This window comes from Rhineura floridana, chromosome 6 (genome assembly GCF_030035675.1).
Source record: "Rhineura floridana isolate rRhiFlo1 chromosome 6, rRhiFlo1.hap2, whole genome shotgun sequence".
NCBI classification, from domain to species: Eukaryota; Metazoa; Chordata; class Lepidosauria; order Squamata; family Rhineuridae; genus Rhineura; species Rhineura floridana.
The window spans coordinates 123309855-123331935 of record NC_084485.1 but is presented as its reverse complement, the minus strand read 5'-3'; the positions used below and the strand labels follow the sequence as shown (position 1 = coordinate 123331935).

Below are 22081 nucleotides of genomic sequence, written 5' to 3'. Positions count from 1 at the left end.
GACATGTAGATGTCAAAGACAGGAAAACTTCTGGAAAAAGAAAAGAAGAAATCCTTCTGCAGGGCCTTGCTGTTGTCCATGAACAGAAGGGAACAACCTAGAACAACGCTAACACTTTCCTGCAGCTGCATATGACACGAGACAGTCAGCTGCAGCAGCCATGCAGTCCTTCAGGGAAGCTTGTCAACCAATCTCCCAAGGAACCAGAGTTTCAACAAATAATAGTTTTTTTAAATATAGAAATATAACAAAGTCCTTGTTTTGATCCCAACAAAGTCTCCATGACTGGGTTTTTGATGAGGAGGTCTTTCCTCCCAATTTCTTAGTCTGATTTTTTTTTTTACCTTTTTTTTTTTTTTGGTCTAGCTATCGGAAGAGATTGGAAAACTTGAAGACAAAGTGGAGTGTGCCAATAATGCTCTGAAGGCTGACTGGGATAGATGGAAGGAAAGCATGCGTCTTGACATGAAGCTGGCTTTTAGCAATGCGGCAGAGAATAATATCCACTATTATGAACAGGTGAGAGTCACTTTTCAAAAAAGGTATGCAGTTGTTTACTTTTTCTGTATAGTTTTCTAATAAAAGGAATCATTTCTAATAGGGTGGGGAAGAGACATTTAAAAATGCAAACAGGCCTTTCCATTAGCTACTGTATGCTCAAGCTGCTTCTGAATTTACTGTCAACAGAGGGCAGTCTTGTTTTACAAAGCACAAGAATGGGCACATGTATTTTTCTTGCTCCAAGATTTCATTAACAGGAATACTTTATCTTGCAGGGCTGTGTAAAAAAAGGACTGTGAGATTTGATCGGTAGTTTAATCGCTGAGGGCTTTAGTTAATTAATCAGTGTGGCAACTTTTCATTGGTGTGGCTGAGATTGAAAGTAGAAGTAGATTAGAACTGCCATCTGTTTTTATTGGCTCTGTTGCTGTGCCTTAAACAGCAATCCAACATAGAAATCAAGCAGGTAATGCTATCTATCTGCATACCAGAAAAAAGCTTCATCTACTAAACTACTAAATGTCAGGCTAAAGGCATCTGGGCAGGGCATGGAAAAAAACTAATTAAAAGGCACACATTTGATTTTCTTACAGCCATTGGCTGCATTCACACATCCCACTACACTATGGTTCTATGTGGCACGTACAAGCAGGGATGAGTTGCAGGAAGCCATGAGCTTCCCCATGCAGCCAAGAGGAAGAGTATGTAATCCTTTGCTTCCACTTTTAGTTGACCACAATTTGCCATGTCATCCCATTTGGAATTATGGTTAACCTAAGTGTGGTGATCCTTCGTGGGGCAGAGTGGTAAGCGGCGGTAATGCAGCTGAAGCTCTGCTCACGGCCGGAGTTCGATTCCAACAGAAGGAGGAAGTCGAATCTCCAGTAAAAGGGGTCAAGGTCCACTCAGCCTTCCATCCATCCGTGGTCGGTAAAATGAGTACCCGGCATATGCTGGGGGGTAAAGAAAGGCCGGGGAAGGAACTGGCAATCCCACCTCATATATACAGTCTGCCTAGTAAATGTCGCAAGACGTCACCCTAAGAGTCGGAAACGACTCGCACTACAAGTGCGGGGACACCTTTACTTTTTTTAAGTGTGGTGAGATTTAACAAGCCGGCTTCATAGCCCATAGTTTGAAGTAGGCTTGTTTGAAACTGATCAGTTCTTGATGTTATGTGCCTTCAAGTTGATTTTGACTTATGCCGACCCTATGTATCAGTGACCTCCAACAGATGTTTACATTAATCAGTTTGCCACACCAGACCACACAGCAAACCATGATTAACCAGAAGCAAAACTAAATGCTTCTGAGTTACTCCCCACAGCCATACATGAGGAGAGAGGAGCCTGCTTGCTCAGGGCTCCTTGTATTGTGTCGCTGCTCCTCCATGTCACACTAAACCATGGTGTAAAAGTCAAATGTGACCATTGTAATAAGGAGTATATATGAAAGATAATATTTTATCTATAAGAGTCTTCTAGTTGCTGTAAAATGCTAAGGACCCAGTCCCATTTAACCATCTTTCTTCTTCTTCTAAAAGTAACTTACTATAATTTCTGCCTGATAGCACCTTATTAATTTGTTTCTTTTTAAAAATATAGTCTCTAAACCTTGGTGTATTCTAATATGTTTCCCTCCAATATGGGTTTTCATCTGACCTCTGTGTGCTGAATTTACAGATGATTTCAACAAAATGTAATTGGAAAGACAGAGCTCGATAATCAGGGCTGTTTAATTAGTCGGAGAGGGGCAAGGTGCTTTGATGGTCTGCTGTTATAGATCAAGATCAAAACGTTGTCTGGCATCCAAAGGTTTATTGTCCCTTAACATTTCCTCAGCTTCCTTCTATCCTCATGTGACTTCTGGATTTTCTGTCAGAGATGCCTGCCCCAAAGCTAGTCATACAAATGTTGTGCTCTAAAATTATTAGACTGTTCACAGACAGGTCTTGAGGCAATTTTTGTTTCCTTATAGGAGAAAAGAAAGGACTTGCAACCCAAATATATGTGTTTGCTTTTGAGTAAATGAATGGTTAAAGTGAAATTCCTAGAATGCCTGCCACTGCACCAATTCCTGCTCTAATGCATCCCCAGCATTGATAGGCTGATGCAGCCACTCAGAACCGGGCAATCCATTTTAAGCTTCACAGCCATTCACCTGCCACTTTTGAGTGCACTACATCATTCTTGCCCTCCTTCTCTTGCTCTAAACAAGAACAAATTATTATTATTGTTGTTGTTATTATTTTATTATTATTATTATTTTATTATCATCATCATGCCCCAAGACCCAACCAATTTTAGCAGCAACAATAAACGGGTGAAAATCAAGTAGACAGAGTGCATTGTGATACTCTGGGATTCTCAAGAGTGCTGTGGGATACAAATTGCCCCTTCCCCAGTCATCAGAATGATAATTTGATGAGTGGATGGAGTGATAATCTCCTCCCCCTTCCTTAACTGACCTGCGTTGATCAGCCTGGGGGGACGGAGCTGTGTGTGTATGTGTGTGTGTATGGTGTGTGCATGAAGGGCAAACTCCAAGCATGTCACATTAGATAAGCCAGAAGGGTTTGTCAAGCTCAGAGACAAATGTTGGAGGGTTCATAAAATCACCTTCAAACTGAGAGGAGAATGTTACAAGCCCTGATTTCCCCCAGCCCAGATCAAAACCCAAAGCTGGAGAGGAATTCCTGGCTTCCTCACCACCTCGTGCTTTTAACGAGACATCCACACTCCCACAAAGTCTCTCATACTCTGGCACATTATTAAGGTGACAGAGGAAAGGGAGGAGAAAATCCCCCCTTTTCTCTTCCTGCAGGTTGATGCCAGTGTAAAGGGAAGGGGAAATGAAGAGTGTGTGCCAGAGGGGGTGATGGCAAGGGGACAGAGTGATAGTTTTTTGAGACAGTTTTGGATTGGCTCAGGAAAATTCTCTGTGTCTTCACAATTTCCCCCCAGGAAACATCAAAGGTTTCCTGAGCTTCATCAGCCTCCAACAACCCTCCAACAACCTTCTAACATAGGCCAGCATTTACTGTCACCTTACTATAGATGGGAAGCTGAGCCTGTGAGGACCGTCCCTTGCCTACAGAGACCTAATGACCTCTTGGGTAGATTGAGATTTGAATCAATGATTTCCTGGCTCACAGTTCATTCTCCTAACAAACACGCTGCCTCTTCACTTACATATTGGTATTAAACATATGCAAAAATCATGTCATTTGTTCCGGCTGTTGAAATGTTGGGTGTCTTCAGCCCTGTGTGCAACTATATCCAGATGTATGAAAAGGTCACAATGATCCGAGGCGGTAAAAGCATTGCAAACTATTTTAGTATTTCTAAAATATCATTTCTCCTTGATTAAGACTGGGGTAAAGATGTGACCGTAGAGTTGCTCAGCATGCTTTCTGATGTACTTTTGTCTGTCAAGCCCCATTTAGCTAGTATGAAAAAATGGGTCTTATCCTCCTTAAGCCAGATAAATGTTGCTAGTATATGAAGTACTTCAGCAGAGTGCACCTGTGAACTGATCAGAGGTTTGAAATGAGTTGTGGTGCTTTATCTGCTCTGAAGCATCCCCAGCCTCTCCAGGTAGAGCTGGGAGTGTCCCCTGTCTGAAACCATGGAGAGTATAGACAATACTGAGTTCAAGGGATCAGTGGTTTGATTCCATATAAGGCAGCTTCCTATGTATAACTATTTGTAGCTAAGATTTCTTTCTCCCCTGTGCCAGTGGAATTCTGTTCTCTCTTACTAACGGCCTAAAGCTTGTCTCAAGAGCCCTAGCAAAACAGATTGCTATTCACATCCCTTTGGACCACATGGCAAATGTCCCATTGGTTTCAGTTAGCACTGTCAACCAATTAACATCTTTAAAACGATTAGCACTGCAATCCTAGCATGTTTACCCATATGTTTCAATGAGATGACTCCAATCCCAGGTAAGCATGCACAGGATTGCAGCCCTTATCATCTGCCTTAAATTGCAATCCTATGTAGACTTGCCTGAGAGTAAATCCCATTAAATAAGTGGAACTTACTTCTGAGAAAACATGCATAGGATTGTGTTGCAATGCCAATCTATTATATCCATTTAGGTTTCCATATTAACATAACCACAACTGAGTTGTCTTTTTGAGATACCACTGAAAGTGTAAGAGGACTTTCAGTTTTTAATAAACAAAAGCTACCGCTCATTGTCAGAAGGGAAGGTCATTGTTAATATTTTCTGTTTCATTCCCTGTTACAGAAATACCCCAGAACCAAAGCAGCCTCAGAAATAAACGTGTGCCAGATTCCCTTACATTACAGCCCCAACAAATGAAAATTAGGCCTCAAAATACATAGTGGAAGGACAGATACATCCTCAAACGTTACTGTCCCACAAACAACATTATCAGGAACGAAGGCTGCAATCCTACAGTCCCTGGGAGGGTGTCCTAGAATCTAGTATCCAGCATTCCAAGGATGCTTCAGATCTCCCTCTCTGAAGGTTGAGAGAGGGGTCCGCCCTTAGAGAGTGAGATTTGATCTCACAGGGCTCCACCAAGTCATGGAAACCTTCATGGCCTTTCCGTTACCATAGATGGAGCTCCAACATCAGTAGAGGCAAAAAAAGGGGGAGATGTTAGGGGCAGATTGGGGGGAAGGCTTGGATCTGAAGAATACAAAGCCTTCTCATTCCCCTCACATGCTCCGAGAGAGAGAGAGAGATGTCAGCCCTGAAGCTGGCGTATGTATTTATGTATCTATGTTTCTAGTTTTAATTGCTGTGTTCTACTGGGATTGCTTTCATTGTGTATTTTAATTTGTGTATTTTAATTTGAATGTTTATGTAATTGGTTTTTAGAAGCCTATTTTGGTTTTGAGCAGGATATAAACAAGTAATGTCTTCTCCCACTGATTCCAATGGGAGGGAAATCCTAAAAAGAGAGAGCGAGAACATGGGAGGGTGGGGGTGGGAATGTGGCTCCACCCTTCCTTCTACCCTTGGAAGATTTGGATCTTCTGCCATCGCCTCCCACTCTCTTAAAACCACGGGATTGCTCTGCCCAAGAACACTTTGAGGCACATTGTGTCAGGAACTGCTAGGACTACAACCCATGGAGTTATGTCACTGCAGTTTTATGTGTTGAGCCACCATGGCTGTGGGGCACAATATTCTCTGGGTGATGACGTGCCCCTAGGTTTGGAATGACTCTACCCACCAACGCCAGCACTAACTTCCTCCTAAGGCAAGGAAGAATTTTGCCTAGGCAACAGCAGTTTTCAGTGGGTCTGGCCCCAACTTCTGGACTATGTTTTGATCCCTAGCCTCTGGCTTTTTCTTCTAATCTCTTACATTACACATCATTAGCCCTGACACATTGAAGTTTTGAAAGAACACAGAACTAACAATAGATTTTCAAAACACTTCCCTACCTGATCTACATGGTGATGATTTTTACCCACCACAGACAGTCACGCAAATAGCTAAACAAGGCTCTTTAGAGTGTTTTGCTTTGAATTGGTAGTTCCAACATGTAGGTTCTTCATGCAACATCTTCCCCCCTTCCTGGTGAGGAACGCACCTGCATGATGTATGCAGTGGCGTTACCAAAGTGACATTACGGATGTTCCATGCCTTCTGCAGTGGCAAACTGGCCACAATGGCAATCGCGCTACGTATGAAATGGCCCTATGTTTCTCAACCCTTGCAAAAGAACTTATCAAAACTTTTGCTTTTCTTTCATTCCTTTTTACGTTTTTCTGAAGTGGAAGGAAAATTAGCCTGCTGTCTCACCCACCCTGTCAGTGGAAGTCAGTAGTAAAGACTACAAGCCTAACGTTTTTCAGGGCAAAAGAGGAATTAATGTATTCATGAGAGCTATTGTCCCCTTCTATGCTAAGTGAGATATTTTATTATTACTAATATTTCATTATTTTTGGCATTGTGGAGAAATATTTATTTACTTACTTACTTATTTATAAAAATATTTGTATACTGCTATTTCGTTAAAAACATCAAAGCAGTTTATAAAACGTTAAAAACAACCACCATAGGATTAAAAAATTAAAAATACAATAAAAACAAAGGTCGCTGTTGGGAAAAAGAGCATACTTGTCCCATTTTTGCATGAATGAGTCCCAGCTTTAAAACATTGCACTTCGTCATGGCCTTCTCATAATACCAGTAATCTTGTTTATGCCAGCCTTGATTTGCATGATTCTTAGGTTTTTTAGCATTGCAAACATTTTCTATGCTGATCAGGGTTAATTGGACCCATCCAGGGTCAATGGAGAATTTGTCACTCACGGAGGTCACTTTGCCCCTCTGGCACAATGAAAAATACAGTTTGTTGAGAATGGTTCATGATGCAGCAGCAACCTGCATGTATGAATGAATGAACCATCACAGGCAGAACTTCCATATCCTTGCAAAACACAGTGCCGTTCACGGTAATCAGACATCCATTCAGCTTGCCAGTTACCAAGCACTGAGTAATCATACAATGAGAAATTAAATGCTGTGTGATGATAAATGAAATGCTGTGCGTGCATTGTGAGAATCAAGTACTGTGCGGGCATGGTGAGAACACAAATACTGTGCATGCATCCCTCAGAGCTTGTGTAGCAGGTGCCTTTTTATGTCTGTCTGTCTCTCTCTCTCTCTCTCTCTCTCTCACACACACACACACACACACATACACACACACACCACACCCTAACAACCCCACACCATGATGGGTATTATAAAAACATGGGCACACAAATACAGCCTGCTTAACAATAAAAGAACAGCATGCTGTGCACAAACCAGCAGGTAACCAGCACGATTGTGTTTGTACTATCACATATCAGCAGGGCCTCCCCTGCGACAAGAACATATGAGTTTTCTGCTGTTCTCCATAGCGCTCCATATCTATAATGTTTAATTCATCATTTCAATGGATAGCTTCATTAGCAATCACATCATCTTGCTTGAAGGGGTGTACGTCCAGAGAGAGAGAGAGTCAAACAGTTTGAAGTCGAGATGAAATCAGTCGCGCTGAAAAGCAACACTTCTCTGTATATATACTGCTCATTTCATTGTGAGATGATCTCCCTGGATGAGTGTTGCAGCAAGGGGTTGTACAGCAGGGAGTGCATAGCCACTGGGGAGAGGGGGATAAGCTTACAACTATATCCAGTGGTGGCTTTGTGCTTCCATTTGCATGGTACACAATTTTCATCAATCCCCACTATCTACTGAAGCTCTCTGTGTTATAGCCCATACAAGTGGCTGCAGTGGGTCAGAGGGACTGGCAGAATTGGGTGCCCCACCTTGTACAAGCAGAATGGCTTTCTACTAGCACAAAGCCACAAAAACTTGCCCTTCATCTAATAGTGACCTCTGCTTGACCCTTGCCCTTCCTGGCTTATAAAAAGTGCCAGAGAGGGACTGGCTGAGTGGGTGAAGGGAATGGTTAATGCCTCCTAATGTCAAGGCAGAATTCCAGGTTGTCTAAAGGAGGCAGTTGTAAGGCCTTTGTTAAAAAAGCCCTCCCTGAACCCCTCTGTAATGGATAATTACCGGCCAGTGTCCAATATTCCATTTTGGGGGGAGGTAATAGAGTGTGTGGTGGCCTCCCAGCTCCAGGGATTCTTGGATGAAACAGAGTATCTGGATCCATTTCAGTCTGGTTTCTGGCCTGGTTATGGGACAGAGGCGGCTTTGGTCGCCTTGGTGGATGACCTACGCAGAGAACTGGACAGGGGGAGTGTGTCCCTGTTGGTTCTGCTGGACCTCTCAGTGGCTTTCGATACCATCGACCATGGTATTCTTCTGGGTTGCCTTGCGGGGATGGGACTTGGGGGCACTGTCTTGCAGTGGCTCCATTTCTTCCTGGAGGGATGAACTCAGAAGGTGGTGCTGGGGGATTCCTGTTCAACCCCTTGGCCGTTGGCCTGCGGGGTCCCTCAGGGTTTAGTTTTGTCCCCTATGCTATTTAACATCTACATGAAACTGCTGGGAGAGGTTGTCCAGGGGTTTGGGGTTCGGTGCCATCAATATGCTGATGACACCCAACTCTATTTCTCCTTTCCACCTAATTCCAAGGAAGCTGTCTCGGTTTTAAACCAGTGCCTGGCGTCAGTGGTGGACTGGATGAGGGCGAACAAATTCAAGCTTAATCCAGACAAGACAGAGGTGCTCCTGGTCAGTTGTAGGGCGAATCAGGGAATAGAGATACAGTCGGTGCTGGCTGGGTTACACTCCCCCTGAAGACACAGGTTCGCAGTTTGGGTGTGCTCCTGGACTCAGCTTTAAACTTGGAATCCCAGGTTTTGGCGGCAGCTAGGAATGCTTTTGCACAATTAAGATTAGTGCGCCAACTGCGCCCGTTCCTTGAGCCGTCTGATTTGGCCACGGTGACACATGCCTTAGTTACATCCCACAGATTACTGTAATGCGCTCTACGTGGGGCTGCCTCTGAAGACTGTTTGGAAACTTCAGTTGGTGCAATGTGCTGCAGCCAGAATGTTAACTGAGGCGTGTTACAGGGACCATACAACCCCTGTTAAAAAAGCTCCACTGGTTGCCAGTCTGTTTCCGAACACAATTCAAAGTGCTGGTGATGACTTATAAAGCCCTATACGGCTTAGGTCCAGGCTATCTATCAGACCGTATCTCCCTGTATGAACCTGCCCAGGCCCTGAGATCTTCAGGAGAGGCCCTTCTCTCAATACCCACACCCTCTCAAGTACAACTGGTGGGGACGCATGATAGGGCCTTCTCGGTGGCTGCCCCTAGGCTTTGGAATTCCCTTCCTAGGGAAGTAAGAATGACCCCCCCCTTGCAGTCCTTCCGGTGTCAAGCAAAGACCTATTCCAACAAGCCTTTGGTATTGACGGCTGCTAAAGATAGGGCTTGATGGGAACTGCATTGCTAATGCTTAATTCCTCAGTTTTTAAACTGGTTTTTTGATTCTCTTTTTGCTATAAGTATGAATGGTTTTAATATTGGAATTAGTTTAATTTTATTTTAATCTAGACTCTATGTTTTAATTATATGTGTTTATCTGGAAGCCACCGCGAGTTCCAGTTTTGGAAGGATGGCGGGGTATAAATAAAGACAATAATAATAATAATAATAATAATAATAATAATAATAATAATAATAATAATAATAATAATATGGGATTATCCCATTTCCGCCTCGCAACAACCCTTGAGGTAGGTCAAGCTGGGAGAAAGTGATTACGCAGGATCACCCAGCAAGTTTCCACGGCTGAGCGGAATCAAGATCTTGTCCAAGATCAACATTCTCACCCACTGGCAGCACACTGACTTAAGCCAGTAGGGGGCAGGAAGGGAGTGTGGCATCAAGAGGAAAATATCCAGTAGGCGCCCGTGACCCTTGGGCAACTACATTTCATACATGAATCACAGCAGCAATGGACACACTATGCAATGGAAGTCTTATGCTTTCCCAGGTACAAAATAACTGTACTTCTGAGTGCTTGAAGAAGTGATGCGCTTGCAGTGCAAGCATAGCATGGAGTGTGAAGGACCTGTGCAGAACAAATGGATAATACTGTAGCATTCATTGCTCAAAAAAATGGTTAAGTGTGGAAAGGGTCCCAAATTGCCAGATCTCTGGACTGAGCAAAAGCCCAAATAAATTGCTTTGGTTGAAAGTCAAAAGTTAATGTATATACACACATGGGCTTATCATGATCTGTTAAGGTTGCTTTAGGTGGGAGGAATTACACTACAGGGCAGAGGTGGGGAACCAGCAGTCCATATGACAGATCAGCTCCTGGGGCCACCCCTTCCAGCCCACAGCTTGCCTCCCCTGCTGCAATTAGATTTGCAAAAAGCCTCCTCCTATTGGATGCACACAAACCATTTTCAAGCCCTAACTGCAGCATGGAGGCATTTTTTGGGGGGGAGGGTCACAGCTGTATGTAAGCATGTGAGTATATGTGGGAGGGTTAGCCACACCCACTTTGGCCACATCCACTTTTTCTTGGCTATGTCCACTAGTGGTATGTGGCCCCACAGGGTTGGTCAAGAGGGAATGCAGCCGTCAGGACAAGGAAGGTTGCACACCCTTGCTTTAGGGTTAGACAATCTGTAATGGCCATATAACCCTTAGCTATTGAAGCGTCAAAGCTGGTACTAGGAACACTCAAGATTCAGACAGTGGGTGGTATTCTACTAATGCATCCCATCAGTGTAAGGATTACCGTTAGCGCAACAGGTCCGCCCCCGTCTCATCTCTCCCACCCATGTGTTCCCTGTACTCTTCCCCAAATCTGCTCTGGAGGTTTGGGGGAATCCTATAACAGATTTAAGGGGGAGGAAAGGGGAGAAGTCCTGCTGTGCTAGAGTTAATCATTGTGCTGATGGGACCCTGACTTAGTGTTATGTTAGATGCAACTCATAGTCCTTTTGTTTATTGTACCAGCTAAGTCAGGATTGTGAGACTGCAGGCCTCCATAATCACACATGAAATCGTGGAGCAGACCAAGTCAAGTGATCAGGAGTACTAACCTCTAACTCCAGCAATACATGGAACCATTGCAATAATCAGATGCACTGTTGTAAGAACAAGCAATCCCCCAAATGAGCACTGTGTAGACATGAGTTTAAGTATGAAGAGGCAGTGGTTTGCACAACATTAAAACAGCTCTCATGTATAACTGGCAAAATGAGAGATTTTTTAAAAATTAAAATCATAGTAAGCGGCTCATCTTCAAAGCAACAGTATAACGCAACCTTTCAATGCAAATATTTAGAGCCTCTTTTACTTACATAAGTTACTGAGTTTTTAAAGCTTACCCTCATTTATGTAACCAAATGTGTGCTCCAAAATTCAGATCCTTCTGTAGCTTATTTTGTTGTCGGAGATCAGAGCCCTGATCCAGCTGACGAGATATATAATTAACCATATAAATACAAAAGTAGGTCTCTGTCCCTCAGGCTCTCTGGGCTTTTTCTTCTGCAAAAACATCAGCTGCAAAAGTGACATTACTTCTGAGGCATGCATTAGAACTGCTCTGAAATTATTTTATTCCAGTCCCTTCACACGAAAGGAAAAAAAGGGGGGAGGTTGATTCCAGATAAAGGACCATTAACACTAACAAGAGAGAGTAAAATGTTCAGAGGAGATTTCATTTACATGTGTACAACTGGATTTGTAATTTAGGAGTCTAATTATTCATAAAACTGTTATGGGTCATAGGGAAAAGCTAACTACACAAAAATGAAATGGAGGGAGCTTGCTTGAAATAGCACATTACACCTGAGTGTTATATAACATATAAACTACAACATCAGCTTTAGGAGAAAACCCGGAAAGTGTTCTAATATTGCAGGCAGCTGTGCTTATAGTTCATTAGCAACTACAATAATTACACCACAATCCTGTCTGGAGCATTAGGAAGTACTATGAAGTATTTACAAATGTGCAGTAATTTTTGAACCTTTGCAATGCATGTGTGATCCATTATGCTGGGCTGAGATCAGTAAAGCAATCCCTTGGCCAATGTTACATGAGAGCATTTGAGTCCTCTCCACAGTTGTGGCTACCTTAGAATTTATTCAGTGGTCTCTTTATACAGTTGGATGGACTGGAGATGCTAATCAAACAAGGATCTGTGCAACATGTCCATAAAGATCACACCTTTATATATTTGTTAGTTGCTGTCACCCCGGTTTCTGTATTCAAATCTTTAGCACAAAATCATTTTTGCCCTAAAGGTATACCGGAAACACTCTGACTTTATTTTATGTTTTACATAGTGCCGTCTATGTACAGCATGTGTGTTACAAAGAACAGGTTTGAAAAATCCATACCCCAAGTAGCTTACAATCTAAAGGGGCATAAATAGGAAAAATATGCAATTATTTCAATTATGCATTTATGGGGAAAGGCTATAAGGAATAACTTATACATTCAGTGACCTTGAGTGTGTACTTTTGGATCCACAACTTTCATTAATGCAGCTAAAGCTGTGGCTCTATATATACTTACCTGGGAGTAAGTCTCACTGAAGTCAGTGGGGCTTGTTCCTGAGTGGACATGTACAGGGTTGCACTATTAAGCTTTACTCTTAAACAAGCCTATGAAAAACTAAGTGCCAATGAACTCAGTAGGACCAAGGCCCAGCATGTTAGGTTAATCATGTGGTTCACCCTTCAGTGCAGACGTTTCTATCACAAAGAGCCACCACAGGGGGGCTGATCCAGATGAGGAGCTTTCCCCCCATGCAGATAGCAGGTGCAGGGGTCCTAATCCAGATCAGAGCCAGTAGTGGGTATGATCAGGCTGGTGAGAACACAGGACAGGACCTTTTCAGTGCTGGTTTCTCTCCTGTGAAACTCCCTCCCCCAGGAGATCTGTTTGGCCCCATCCCTATTTTCATTTATGCAGGCCCTTTTGCAATCCACCAATGGTTAGGTACTCTGTATGTTTTTAAACTTGTTTTTATATCGTTAATCTGATGATGCAGGCTGGTTGTAATTCTGATGTATATCTTGTGTTGGCTTTTGTGCTGCTCTGTTAGCTTTTAGGCTTTTTTTCTCAAAAATGTCTAATTTCCATGTGGTTTTAATGATTGGATTGGTGACATCATTTTATTGCATTTTTTATTATCAGTTTTTAATGTGAGTCTCTTTGAAAGGGCCTTTGTCTTGACAAGTGGGATAAAAATAACTGAAATAAAATAATAAACACATAAATGTCCATGCCATCATGTCAGGGTTTCAGTCTAGATCAGCCTTTCCCAACCAGTGTGCCTCCAGATGTTGTTGGACCACAACTCCCATCAGCCTCAGCCAGCATTGCCAATGGTCAGGAAAGATGGGAATTGTGGTCCAACAACATCTGGAGGCACACTGGTTGGGAAAGGCTGGTCTAGATCCTCACACACACACATGCATGTGCGCGCGCGCACACACACAGACTGCATATTTGTGAAAGAAACATCTTGCACTCGAGTAACATGTAGTTTGGTCCTTCCAAATAAATAGGCGTAGGCTTGAATCCCAAGTGTAGATAGGAACATAAGGAACGTCCTGCTGGATCAGACCAAAGGCCCCTCTAGTCCAGCATCCTGTTCTCACAATGGTCAGCCAGGTGCCTGCAAGCAGGAAACGAGCACAACAGCATGCTCCCCACTGGTACTTCCCAGCAACTGGCATTCAGTGGCATAATGCCTCCAACAGTGGAGGCACTTATTCAGGAGCCAACCGTATTGAACTTAATGAGAACCCTTTAAAAAGCACATCTTTCTCGCAGGGCACATTTGCAGTGAATAGAAACTGCACAATGGGAACAAACTGGTTTGTTCCTCTGGCCATCCAAAAATCATAGGCTGAGAACATTCTACACCCAAGAGGCACAATCTGGGAATTGTTAAGAATGCTTTTTGTAAAAGTTGTGAAAAGCACTCTTTCCTCACTGTCCTGCCATTATGTGAGGGTTGGATCTAATTGTCCCCTTCCTTTCGTGGACGCCTCCACCGACAGAAAAGGAGGGAAGGCCAATTTTGCCAATTCCCCTTTCTCCCTGAGCCCCCTTCCATACTGGCTGAGGGGGGGCTCAGCCTCAGATTGCAAGGTCCTATAGAAGAAAAGGGAATTAATAAAAATCACCTCCTCTCTTTGCTGGACCAATAGTCCTGTGAATGGAAGGGCACAGTTGGATGTAACCCCAGATGTTAAATATTTTTTAACCATCATAATTGTAATTATTTGCAAGCTGTACACTTCCTATGCACACTTAATCTGAAAATGTTGTTGTTGCTGCTGCTGTTATATGCCTTCAAGTTGATCACAACTTGTAGCAACCCTATGAATCAGTGACCTCCAATAGCATATGTTGTAAACCACCCTGTTCAGATCTTGTAAGTTCAGATCTGTAGCTTCCTTTATGGAATCAATCCATCTCTTGTCTGGTCTTCCTCTTTTTCTACTCCCTTCTGTTTTTCCAAGCGTTATTGTCTTTTCTAGTGAATCATGTCTTCTCATTATGTGTCCAAAGTATGATAACCTCAGTTTCATCATTTTAGCTTCTAGTGACAGTTTTGGTTTAATTTGTTCTAACACCCAATTATTTGTCTTTTTTGTGGTCCATGGTATCCACAAAGCTCTCCAACCATTTCAAATGAGTTGATTTTTCTCTTATCCACTTTTTTCACTGTCCAACCACACTTCAAAGTCTTGTATGCATCAGAAAAACACACTGAACTCAGTGGAAGTTATTTCAGAGTAAACATGCTTTGGATTATGCTTCATGTATGCAGAAAGACCCTCAATATTTATACAGCCACCTTGAAAGAGGATTTTATTCCTTCGTATAATCACTGTTTGTGTTGCATTACATCTGGATAATGGAAAATCTTAAGTGCAGCAGTTGCAGCAGTTCTTTTATAGCATAATTTCACTGGGAGATCAGTTGGCAAGGACTGTCATTCATGACTCACTTCTTTATACTCTTCCTTCTGGAGGTCCTTTCTATAGCACAAATTCTGTAAATCAGAGGTGGGGAACCTCAAGCCTGGGGGCCAAATGTGGCGCTCCAGGCCTCTCTGTCTGGCCCTCAGAACTCTCCCCAGGCCACACCCCTCATTGGCCCTGCTTCTCACCTCAAGCGTTTTCACCTGGCAGGGACATGTCCTTGAACTCTGATAATGCTTCTTGCTTTCCCGGATGGAGGATAGAGAGGGGTGTGTGAGTGTGAAGAAACTAACCTATTGTACAAAAGCAAAATTCATATTTATTGCTCTGTCACTTTTGCACCCGATTCCACCCACCACCGACATGTGACCCCTGGAGGTTGCTCAGAAAAAAATGTGGCCCTCAGGCTGAAAAAGATTCCCCGTGTGCATGCCAAGTCAAAAGGAAGCCCCAGTGAAATCAGTGGAGCTTACTCACACGTAGGGATGGAGAGAAATTCAGTTCACATTTAACGGTAAACTCTCTCAATTAGCACTTTCCCCAATTTTGGAATGTAGTTCTCCAGCCAAGTAATGTGTACAAAAGTGCATATACTAGGGTAAAGTGTGCATAATAATGTATATATTAGGAAGAACAACATACAAAAAACCATTATATTAGGGGAAATTGCTTTGCATCTCTATATTAAGCAAATTTGCATACAAACGTGTATATTGGGAGAAATTCACACTAAAATGCTGATGAATTTTCATGAGGAACTGATGTGGAATGTGGAGAACTGAAAAATGAAAAACTGAAATTGATTGATTCACTCATTCAATCAACTGATCAGTCAATCAATCATTTATTACAGTCAAAGACCAGCACTATAAAATATTAAAACTATAAAAACATATCAACATTATACAGAGAAAGAAAGAAACAGCTGCAACATGAGATAATATGATTCTCATGGTGTTGAATAAATACCCCAGTGGGCAAAAAGTCCCCACGAGAGTGGCTGTGTACTATAGCCAGTGTGGATTTTTCACATTCTGCAATGTTAAATTGAAAATACCCCCATGCCATTCTGACGCTTCCCATAAGCTCATTTCAAAACAAAACCTTAAAAGACTTATAGTCCTGAACTCAGAAATGCTTGCTTAACAACCCTCTCAATTTTCATGGCGATACACAAAACAGTCAGAGAGAATCAAGAGTTCAAAGTCTAAAAAGAGGGGGGGAAACCCAGAGCCCTTTTCTGTCCGAGTTCTCATAATCTGTTGAAATTCATTAAAAATCAGCCATGTTCACAGAGTACCAGCAATCTAATTATTGTCCTTGTCCCATACTCTGACCTTCATCTTCTGGAGTTTAAAAGTTAAAAAAATGCCTGGCTGATTTTTAATTAATTTAAGAAAATTTGCCTTGAACTCAATGATAGTGTCGGGCATGCTCAATAAGAACCATCAGTGTTCTAAAAGCCAGAGTCACAGCTGCTAAGCTTGCCTAATCAGAGGGCCACACCCACACAAGACTTTGATTTCACGTGAGACAGTCATGGCTTTCCCCGCAAGAATCCTGAGAAGTGTAGTTTGTGAAGGGTGCTGAGAGGAGACTGGTTTAACAGTCAGCCACTCTGATTGAAGGTCTGTGAGGGGAACAGGGCATCTCCTAGCAACTCTGAGCACCCTTCACTAACTACATTTCCCAGGATTCTGGGAAAGCATGCATCCTCTTTTTTTCTAACAGCTAGAGTAATTGCTGAATTAGCAACATATTGTAATCAGTCTGATTTTACATCAACCTGCAGTTTCAGATTCAACTGTTAATATACCCAAAACAGAAATAGAACATAACGTCCATTTTGAAACACAAACGGCTGTCTTCACCATCATATGTCATTGACCAATAGAAAGGCTTTGAAATTAATAAAAATAAATTTGACACAGATTTCTAGGATGAATAATGAGGGAAATAAAATTTTCAAGTTTAGATTCTCTGTAGAAACATTAGTAACACAGGAAAGAAACAAAGTAAGAAGAACAACAAACTTACAAAAATATAATTCTCCATCTTTGGAGATGGCAGATGTTGCCACCACTCACCATATGCTCAGAGGCACATGTTACCAAATTCTTCCAAGCTTCACAGGAAGCGGATTGGACTGTGAAAGACCAACCCAAATTGTGTTTGTATTTTGACAAGTTTGTAGGGCAGTACAATATCTCTGAGAGGAGTTCAGGTCTCCTGCTCCCCTGGTGCATTCACTATAGCTGCCTGATTTCTCCGCTGTTTAAAGTTTGATAGAAATATCTGTTGGCTATAGGTACATTCTTAAACTGCAAAGTTTTTTGCATAAAAAACTACATAAAATGCATCAGACCTCCCAGGGATTGTTTGAAGAATTGGGGTGATAAGATCAAGTCGGGAGTTCCTGATAAAAAGGACAATACAGGAGCACATGAGCAACAGTTTCCACATCTCCAGTGTCACAGGGGCATAAGCGCTCAGAGCTTGGAAAAGTTACTTTTTTTAACTACAACTCCCATCAGCCCCAGCCAGCATGGCCACTGGATTGGGCTGATGTAGTTCAAAAAAGTAACTTTTCCAAGCTCTGAGCGCTCTTGAACTGGAGCCTTGTTAAATCTGCCTTCTAAAAGCGCAGAAGGTAAAACATTGAGCCTAGCAAGCATGAAAGCTTTTCTATACTTGGGGATTGACAAAATTTTCATATAATTTGTTGTTGTGAACATTCTTGCATAATCTCCATAGTTTGAGTGCAGCCAAGCTCAAATGATTTTGTAGGTCAATGTCCATGATTCGTTGGGAGACGAGTTTTAGCTTTAGTATAGCCTAATGCCATAATAGTGGCAGTAGAAAAACCGAAATTCAGCAGTTTTGTGGACAATGTCCTTTCCATCTAGATTGAAAAGGATCAGTCAGAGTCAAAGGAGCTAATCCCACTGGAAAAAATATCAGCTTTAGCCAGAAGTTTATCATATATATCTGTGCCTCTGTAGAGATTCACTCATTTCTACTCACAAGGAAGTGGGCACAGGATTATAACCATAGTTAACATTTACTGTGCTCCTTTTTAAAAAATTAAACAACTTTTTCTTTGCCATCTGAAGTAGCCTTTCCCCGAAATAGATAGCTAGTAGAAGAAGAAAAAACTAAACTGAATATGACTGTAGGAAAATGAATACAGTTTTGCAATTTAGTATGCACAGCCCCTCATTATGAGAGGGCACAAGGTTGTTTGGCTTGACAGGAGAATCGACAGAACTCAGAGCTCACTGAGTTCTGAGAAATTGTTCAATGTGTGCAATTTCACACATTGCACATCAGCAAATCTGAACTTGTCACCAAGTACACACTCAAAAGGGAGCCATAGCCAGTTAGAGTTTCAGTTATTTGTTTATTGCATTAAAATGCTACCCATAAGCTCAGTCCTCTGGGCGGTAATGTGCACCTGCTTGACACATGGGTATGTTTGCAATCACATCAGTTGCATTCACAAATTACCTTTCAGATGTCCTCTTAAAATGTGATCGGTGTACACCCAAGACCTATTTGTGAAGTGGCCAATGAGATGACCCAGGCAAGTCTGGAAACATTCCAGGCACATAGAAATGTAATGCAAAGGGATAGTAGGAATTTGAACTTGTTTGCCCCACTCGGTGCAAGCATTGTGTCCAGAATTCCATTACTGTTTCCCCAAAAATGGAGGCTGGGACCAATACATTGGAAACGTTTCTTCCAACCACGGGTCCGTAGAAATCCATAAACAGGGTGTTAGTAGGCAGGAACCATGATCATCGTAGCCCAAAATCTGCCATAAAATCAGCTGCTTGAGGGAAGAACTGTGAGGCAGGAACTGCTTTGTCTTCCTGACCTGGATGTTGTCACCAGCTCTGCTCCTGGATCTGATCGGGGGGGGGGTGATTCTGGGGAGGGGCTGACAGCCAGAACAGCTGCTGACATTGACTGCAACTTTAAGAACTGTAACGTTAAGAATTTGTGCTTGAGCTTGATTTCCCATTCTCCCTCCCATTCTTCCTCCCACCCCCATGTGTCATGTCTTTTTAGATTGTGATCCTAAGGGCAGGCACCATCTTAGAACTTTTTTTTTGTAAGCTGTTCTGAGAGCCTTATGGCTCAAGAGTGGGATGTAAAACCTATAAATAAATAAGTAAGACATTGGAATGTGCTCTGAACTATGTGGTTCTGGACTTCTGGGGAAAAACCAAGGATTCTGTGTTCCCTGACACTTTATCTGTAGAACAAACTGATGTACTGATGAAGTGTGTGTATGTTTTTTGGGAGGGGGGCGGAGAAGGCTTTTCAGTATCCTTTCCCAAAAGAGCTTCCTTCCTGAGAGCCAGTAGGAATTGACCTTTTATTGTAGTCTGTTAACATGAGTCACAAAGGCAATAATCAATACAGGCTTTTTCAGATTAAAAGTATCCAAAATAAGCAGCTAGTTTATAGGAATGGATTTTCTGAACCCAAGATACGATGGGCAATACAACTAACTTGCCGGTATAAAACTGTAGCACAGCTCATCACCCCCTGTAGTTGTTAAATGGACATAAGATTTTGCTGTCATTAGGAAAATTAATGAGTCCTAACATTTCACTCTATTGCTTGGTTTATTGCATGCACATTGAGACATTTTTACAGTTTTGCAAAACTTAAATTTAATTTTTTCCCTCTTGTTTGAAGTGCCTTGCTACCTGGGAGTCCTTCTTGACATCTCAAACAACAAACTTTTGCTTGGAAGAAGAATCTGAAGATCGGCCTTGACTTCTGCCTCCAAGGATCTGTTACTTAATTCTTCCTTTAAAATGTTGCTAGCCAAAGAAGTGCTCTGTGTATGAGATCAAATCCATTTATCCCATAGAACTGTTAAAATTCTGTGACCAGTGGAAAACAAATCTATGAAGTCTCAGGTATTCTACTGTCCTGGACGATATTTTGAATCATGGTATATATCTATAGAGACGGCTACAAGGATGAGACTAGACAAGCCTCAGGCTTGTGCACACCCCTCTCCTTTGTCACGGCCAAAAGGAGGACTTTAGAAGCGTCCATTTTAGATTAACTGCGATACGTCATAACCCTAAACTATGGTTTATTGATAGTATAGTTTGTTAGTAAACTGTGGTTTGAAGTTGGCTTGTTCCAGCTAACCATAGTTAACATTAACTACAGTTGGTTGGGTTTGGACAACAAGCAGTAGTTAATAAAAATTTGAACAAAATTTTCCAAATTCCTTGGGCTGTGCTGGAGGAGGGAGTATGTGAGCTCAAGGCTCGCCCAGGCCTATTCTCATAACACTAAATTATGCTTTGGCATTATGTCTGAAATGGATATGTGTGTGAGAGAGGTTTGCGTTTATTTTTAACAGTATCCTGCATATATTTGGTTTTGTTTTTCAAAAACTGTAATTTGGATATAAAATATTTTAAATATGTAAAAACAACTCCATTTTAATAAAAAATTAAGAGGATTTTTTAAATCTTAATTTTCTCTTTATACTCACTGGCACAGCCCATTTAGCTGGCCATGGGTATTTATAAAACTTCATAACAATTTTCAAGTGAAATCTTTTATTAGTAAATTATTCCAGTGATGCTTTCACTGCTAGATAGAATGTGGATGTTGCTAACTGCAGATTCCTCACCAATTAGTCTGACATGTCTGACACCAGGAAAACAAATATTTAAATTTAAGATTCTAAATAAGTTGTCTATCTGTCAAACTTCATTAAGAAGCCAGTATGTCTGTGTGTGCACACAAACACACATGCAGCCATATAGGTACATGGCACTGGGAAAAAACTTTTCAAATGGTGCTATTTTATATTAATAAAGGCAAGGGTTGTACTCTTTGTTAGTAGTCAATTAAACTCTTGATTAATTGATGGTAAATTTTAATCTGCATAAAAACAGCTTTCCTGCTGGGGTGGAGCTGCAAGGCTAGCTTCTCGGTAGCAGCGTTGTTGCCATTTACTAGGACAGGAACAAGCAAGACAGTAGGAAGGTCAGTGTGGGCGCACCAGAGGTAGCACCAGATTCACTCTGCCAGTGCATCTGCACCACACCAATCTTCCCTCTTCCCTGCACCTCTTCCTCCCAGTAAGTGGCAGCAACATTGATGTTGGGAAGCTAGCATTGCAGCTCTACCCCCTCCCCTGGCAAGCCACTTTTGAATCTACAAATTAAGGACACGCTATTTCTTCCTTTCTTTTTGCTGTTTCCTGGTGTGTTGCTCAAATGGGGGGGAGACACTATTAAATATGGTCTTCCAATAGTAGGTGGTATTGATTAAATGGTAATAACATTTTACATTATTTAATCTGTTGACAGCCCTATGAAGAATTTAGTCCTGCAGCCAGTTACACACACTTAAGACCCCTGAATGTCAGTTACATGCAGGTGCATTGAATTAGCTAGAGTCCTAGCACTACTGAAAGAAGGCCTGAAAGCTCTTCGTTGTCCCTTGTGTAGCACGGTTTTGCCAAGGAGGCAACTGTGCTGGTGTAGGACAGGGCCAAGCATGAATAGGAGACGGCATGATGACACTAAATATAGTTTACCAGTAAACAAATATGTGAATGCAGCACGCAACCCTCTACGCAGAGTTGGCTATTGGCCATTGGGACTGGAAGAATGTAAGGAAGGCCAAAAGTAGGCGGGGCCAGAACCAGTGACAGACAGGCAATGAATTCTAGGGTTGCCCCCATCCTGCTCCCTGCTGAGATCTACAAGGGCAATAGTGACACTGAGGAGGAGGAGGAAGCTGACAGCCAGGGTCACCCCCTGGGCTGGTTCTAAAATAAGAAGGTAGGCGGGTGGGGCAGACTGTGGTTGGCGGGGCAGTGCCCTGTTCTCTCTTGTAGACCAGCCCCCACTGACTCCAGGTCTATTTCTCAGTACTCAGGGGTTCCTGTTTAAATTAAAGCCAGAAAGTAACATGAAGATATATTCACATCTTCATGTGCAAGCTTTGCTGTCAGAACTTGTTCCATTCCATTGTGGTTGACCCTTCTGCCAACTAGTGAGGTTTCCCTTTTGTTCAGCGAGGCCTCCACATACAGCTGTGGCAAAAGACAATGGAGCAAACTAGGGCTATGGGTTTTTTAGTGCCTTGTTATATATTTTTAA

General features: G+C 42.2%; 1 protein-coding gene across 2 annotated transcripts in view; it reads left to right on the top strand.

The window, feature by feature from the left end:
- SNX7 (sorting nexin 7) overlaps window positions 1-20805 on the top strand; it is a 72818-nt gene extending 52013 nt beyond the window's left edge. For both annotated transcript variants that reach the window (XM_061633705.1, XM_061633706.1), the window contains 2 exons: window positions 367-519; window positions 19638-20805. In XM_061633705.1, coding sequence (XP_061489689.1) covers window positions 367-519; window positions 19638-19718 — 234 coding nt within the window. In that variant the 3' untranslated portion in view covers window positions 19719-20805. The remainder of the gene's footprint in view (window positions 1-366; window positions 520-19637) is intronic.
- Window positions 20806-22081: the final 1276 nt, after the last annotated feature.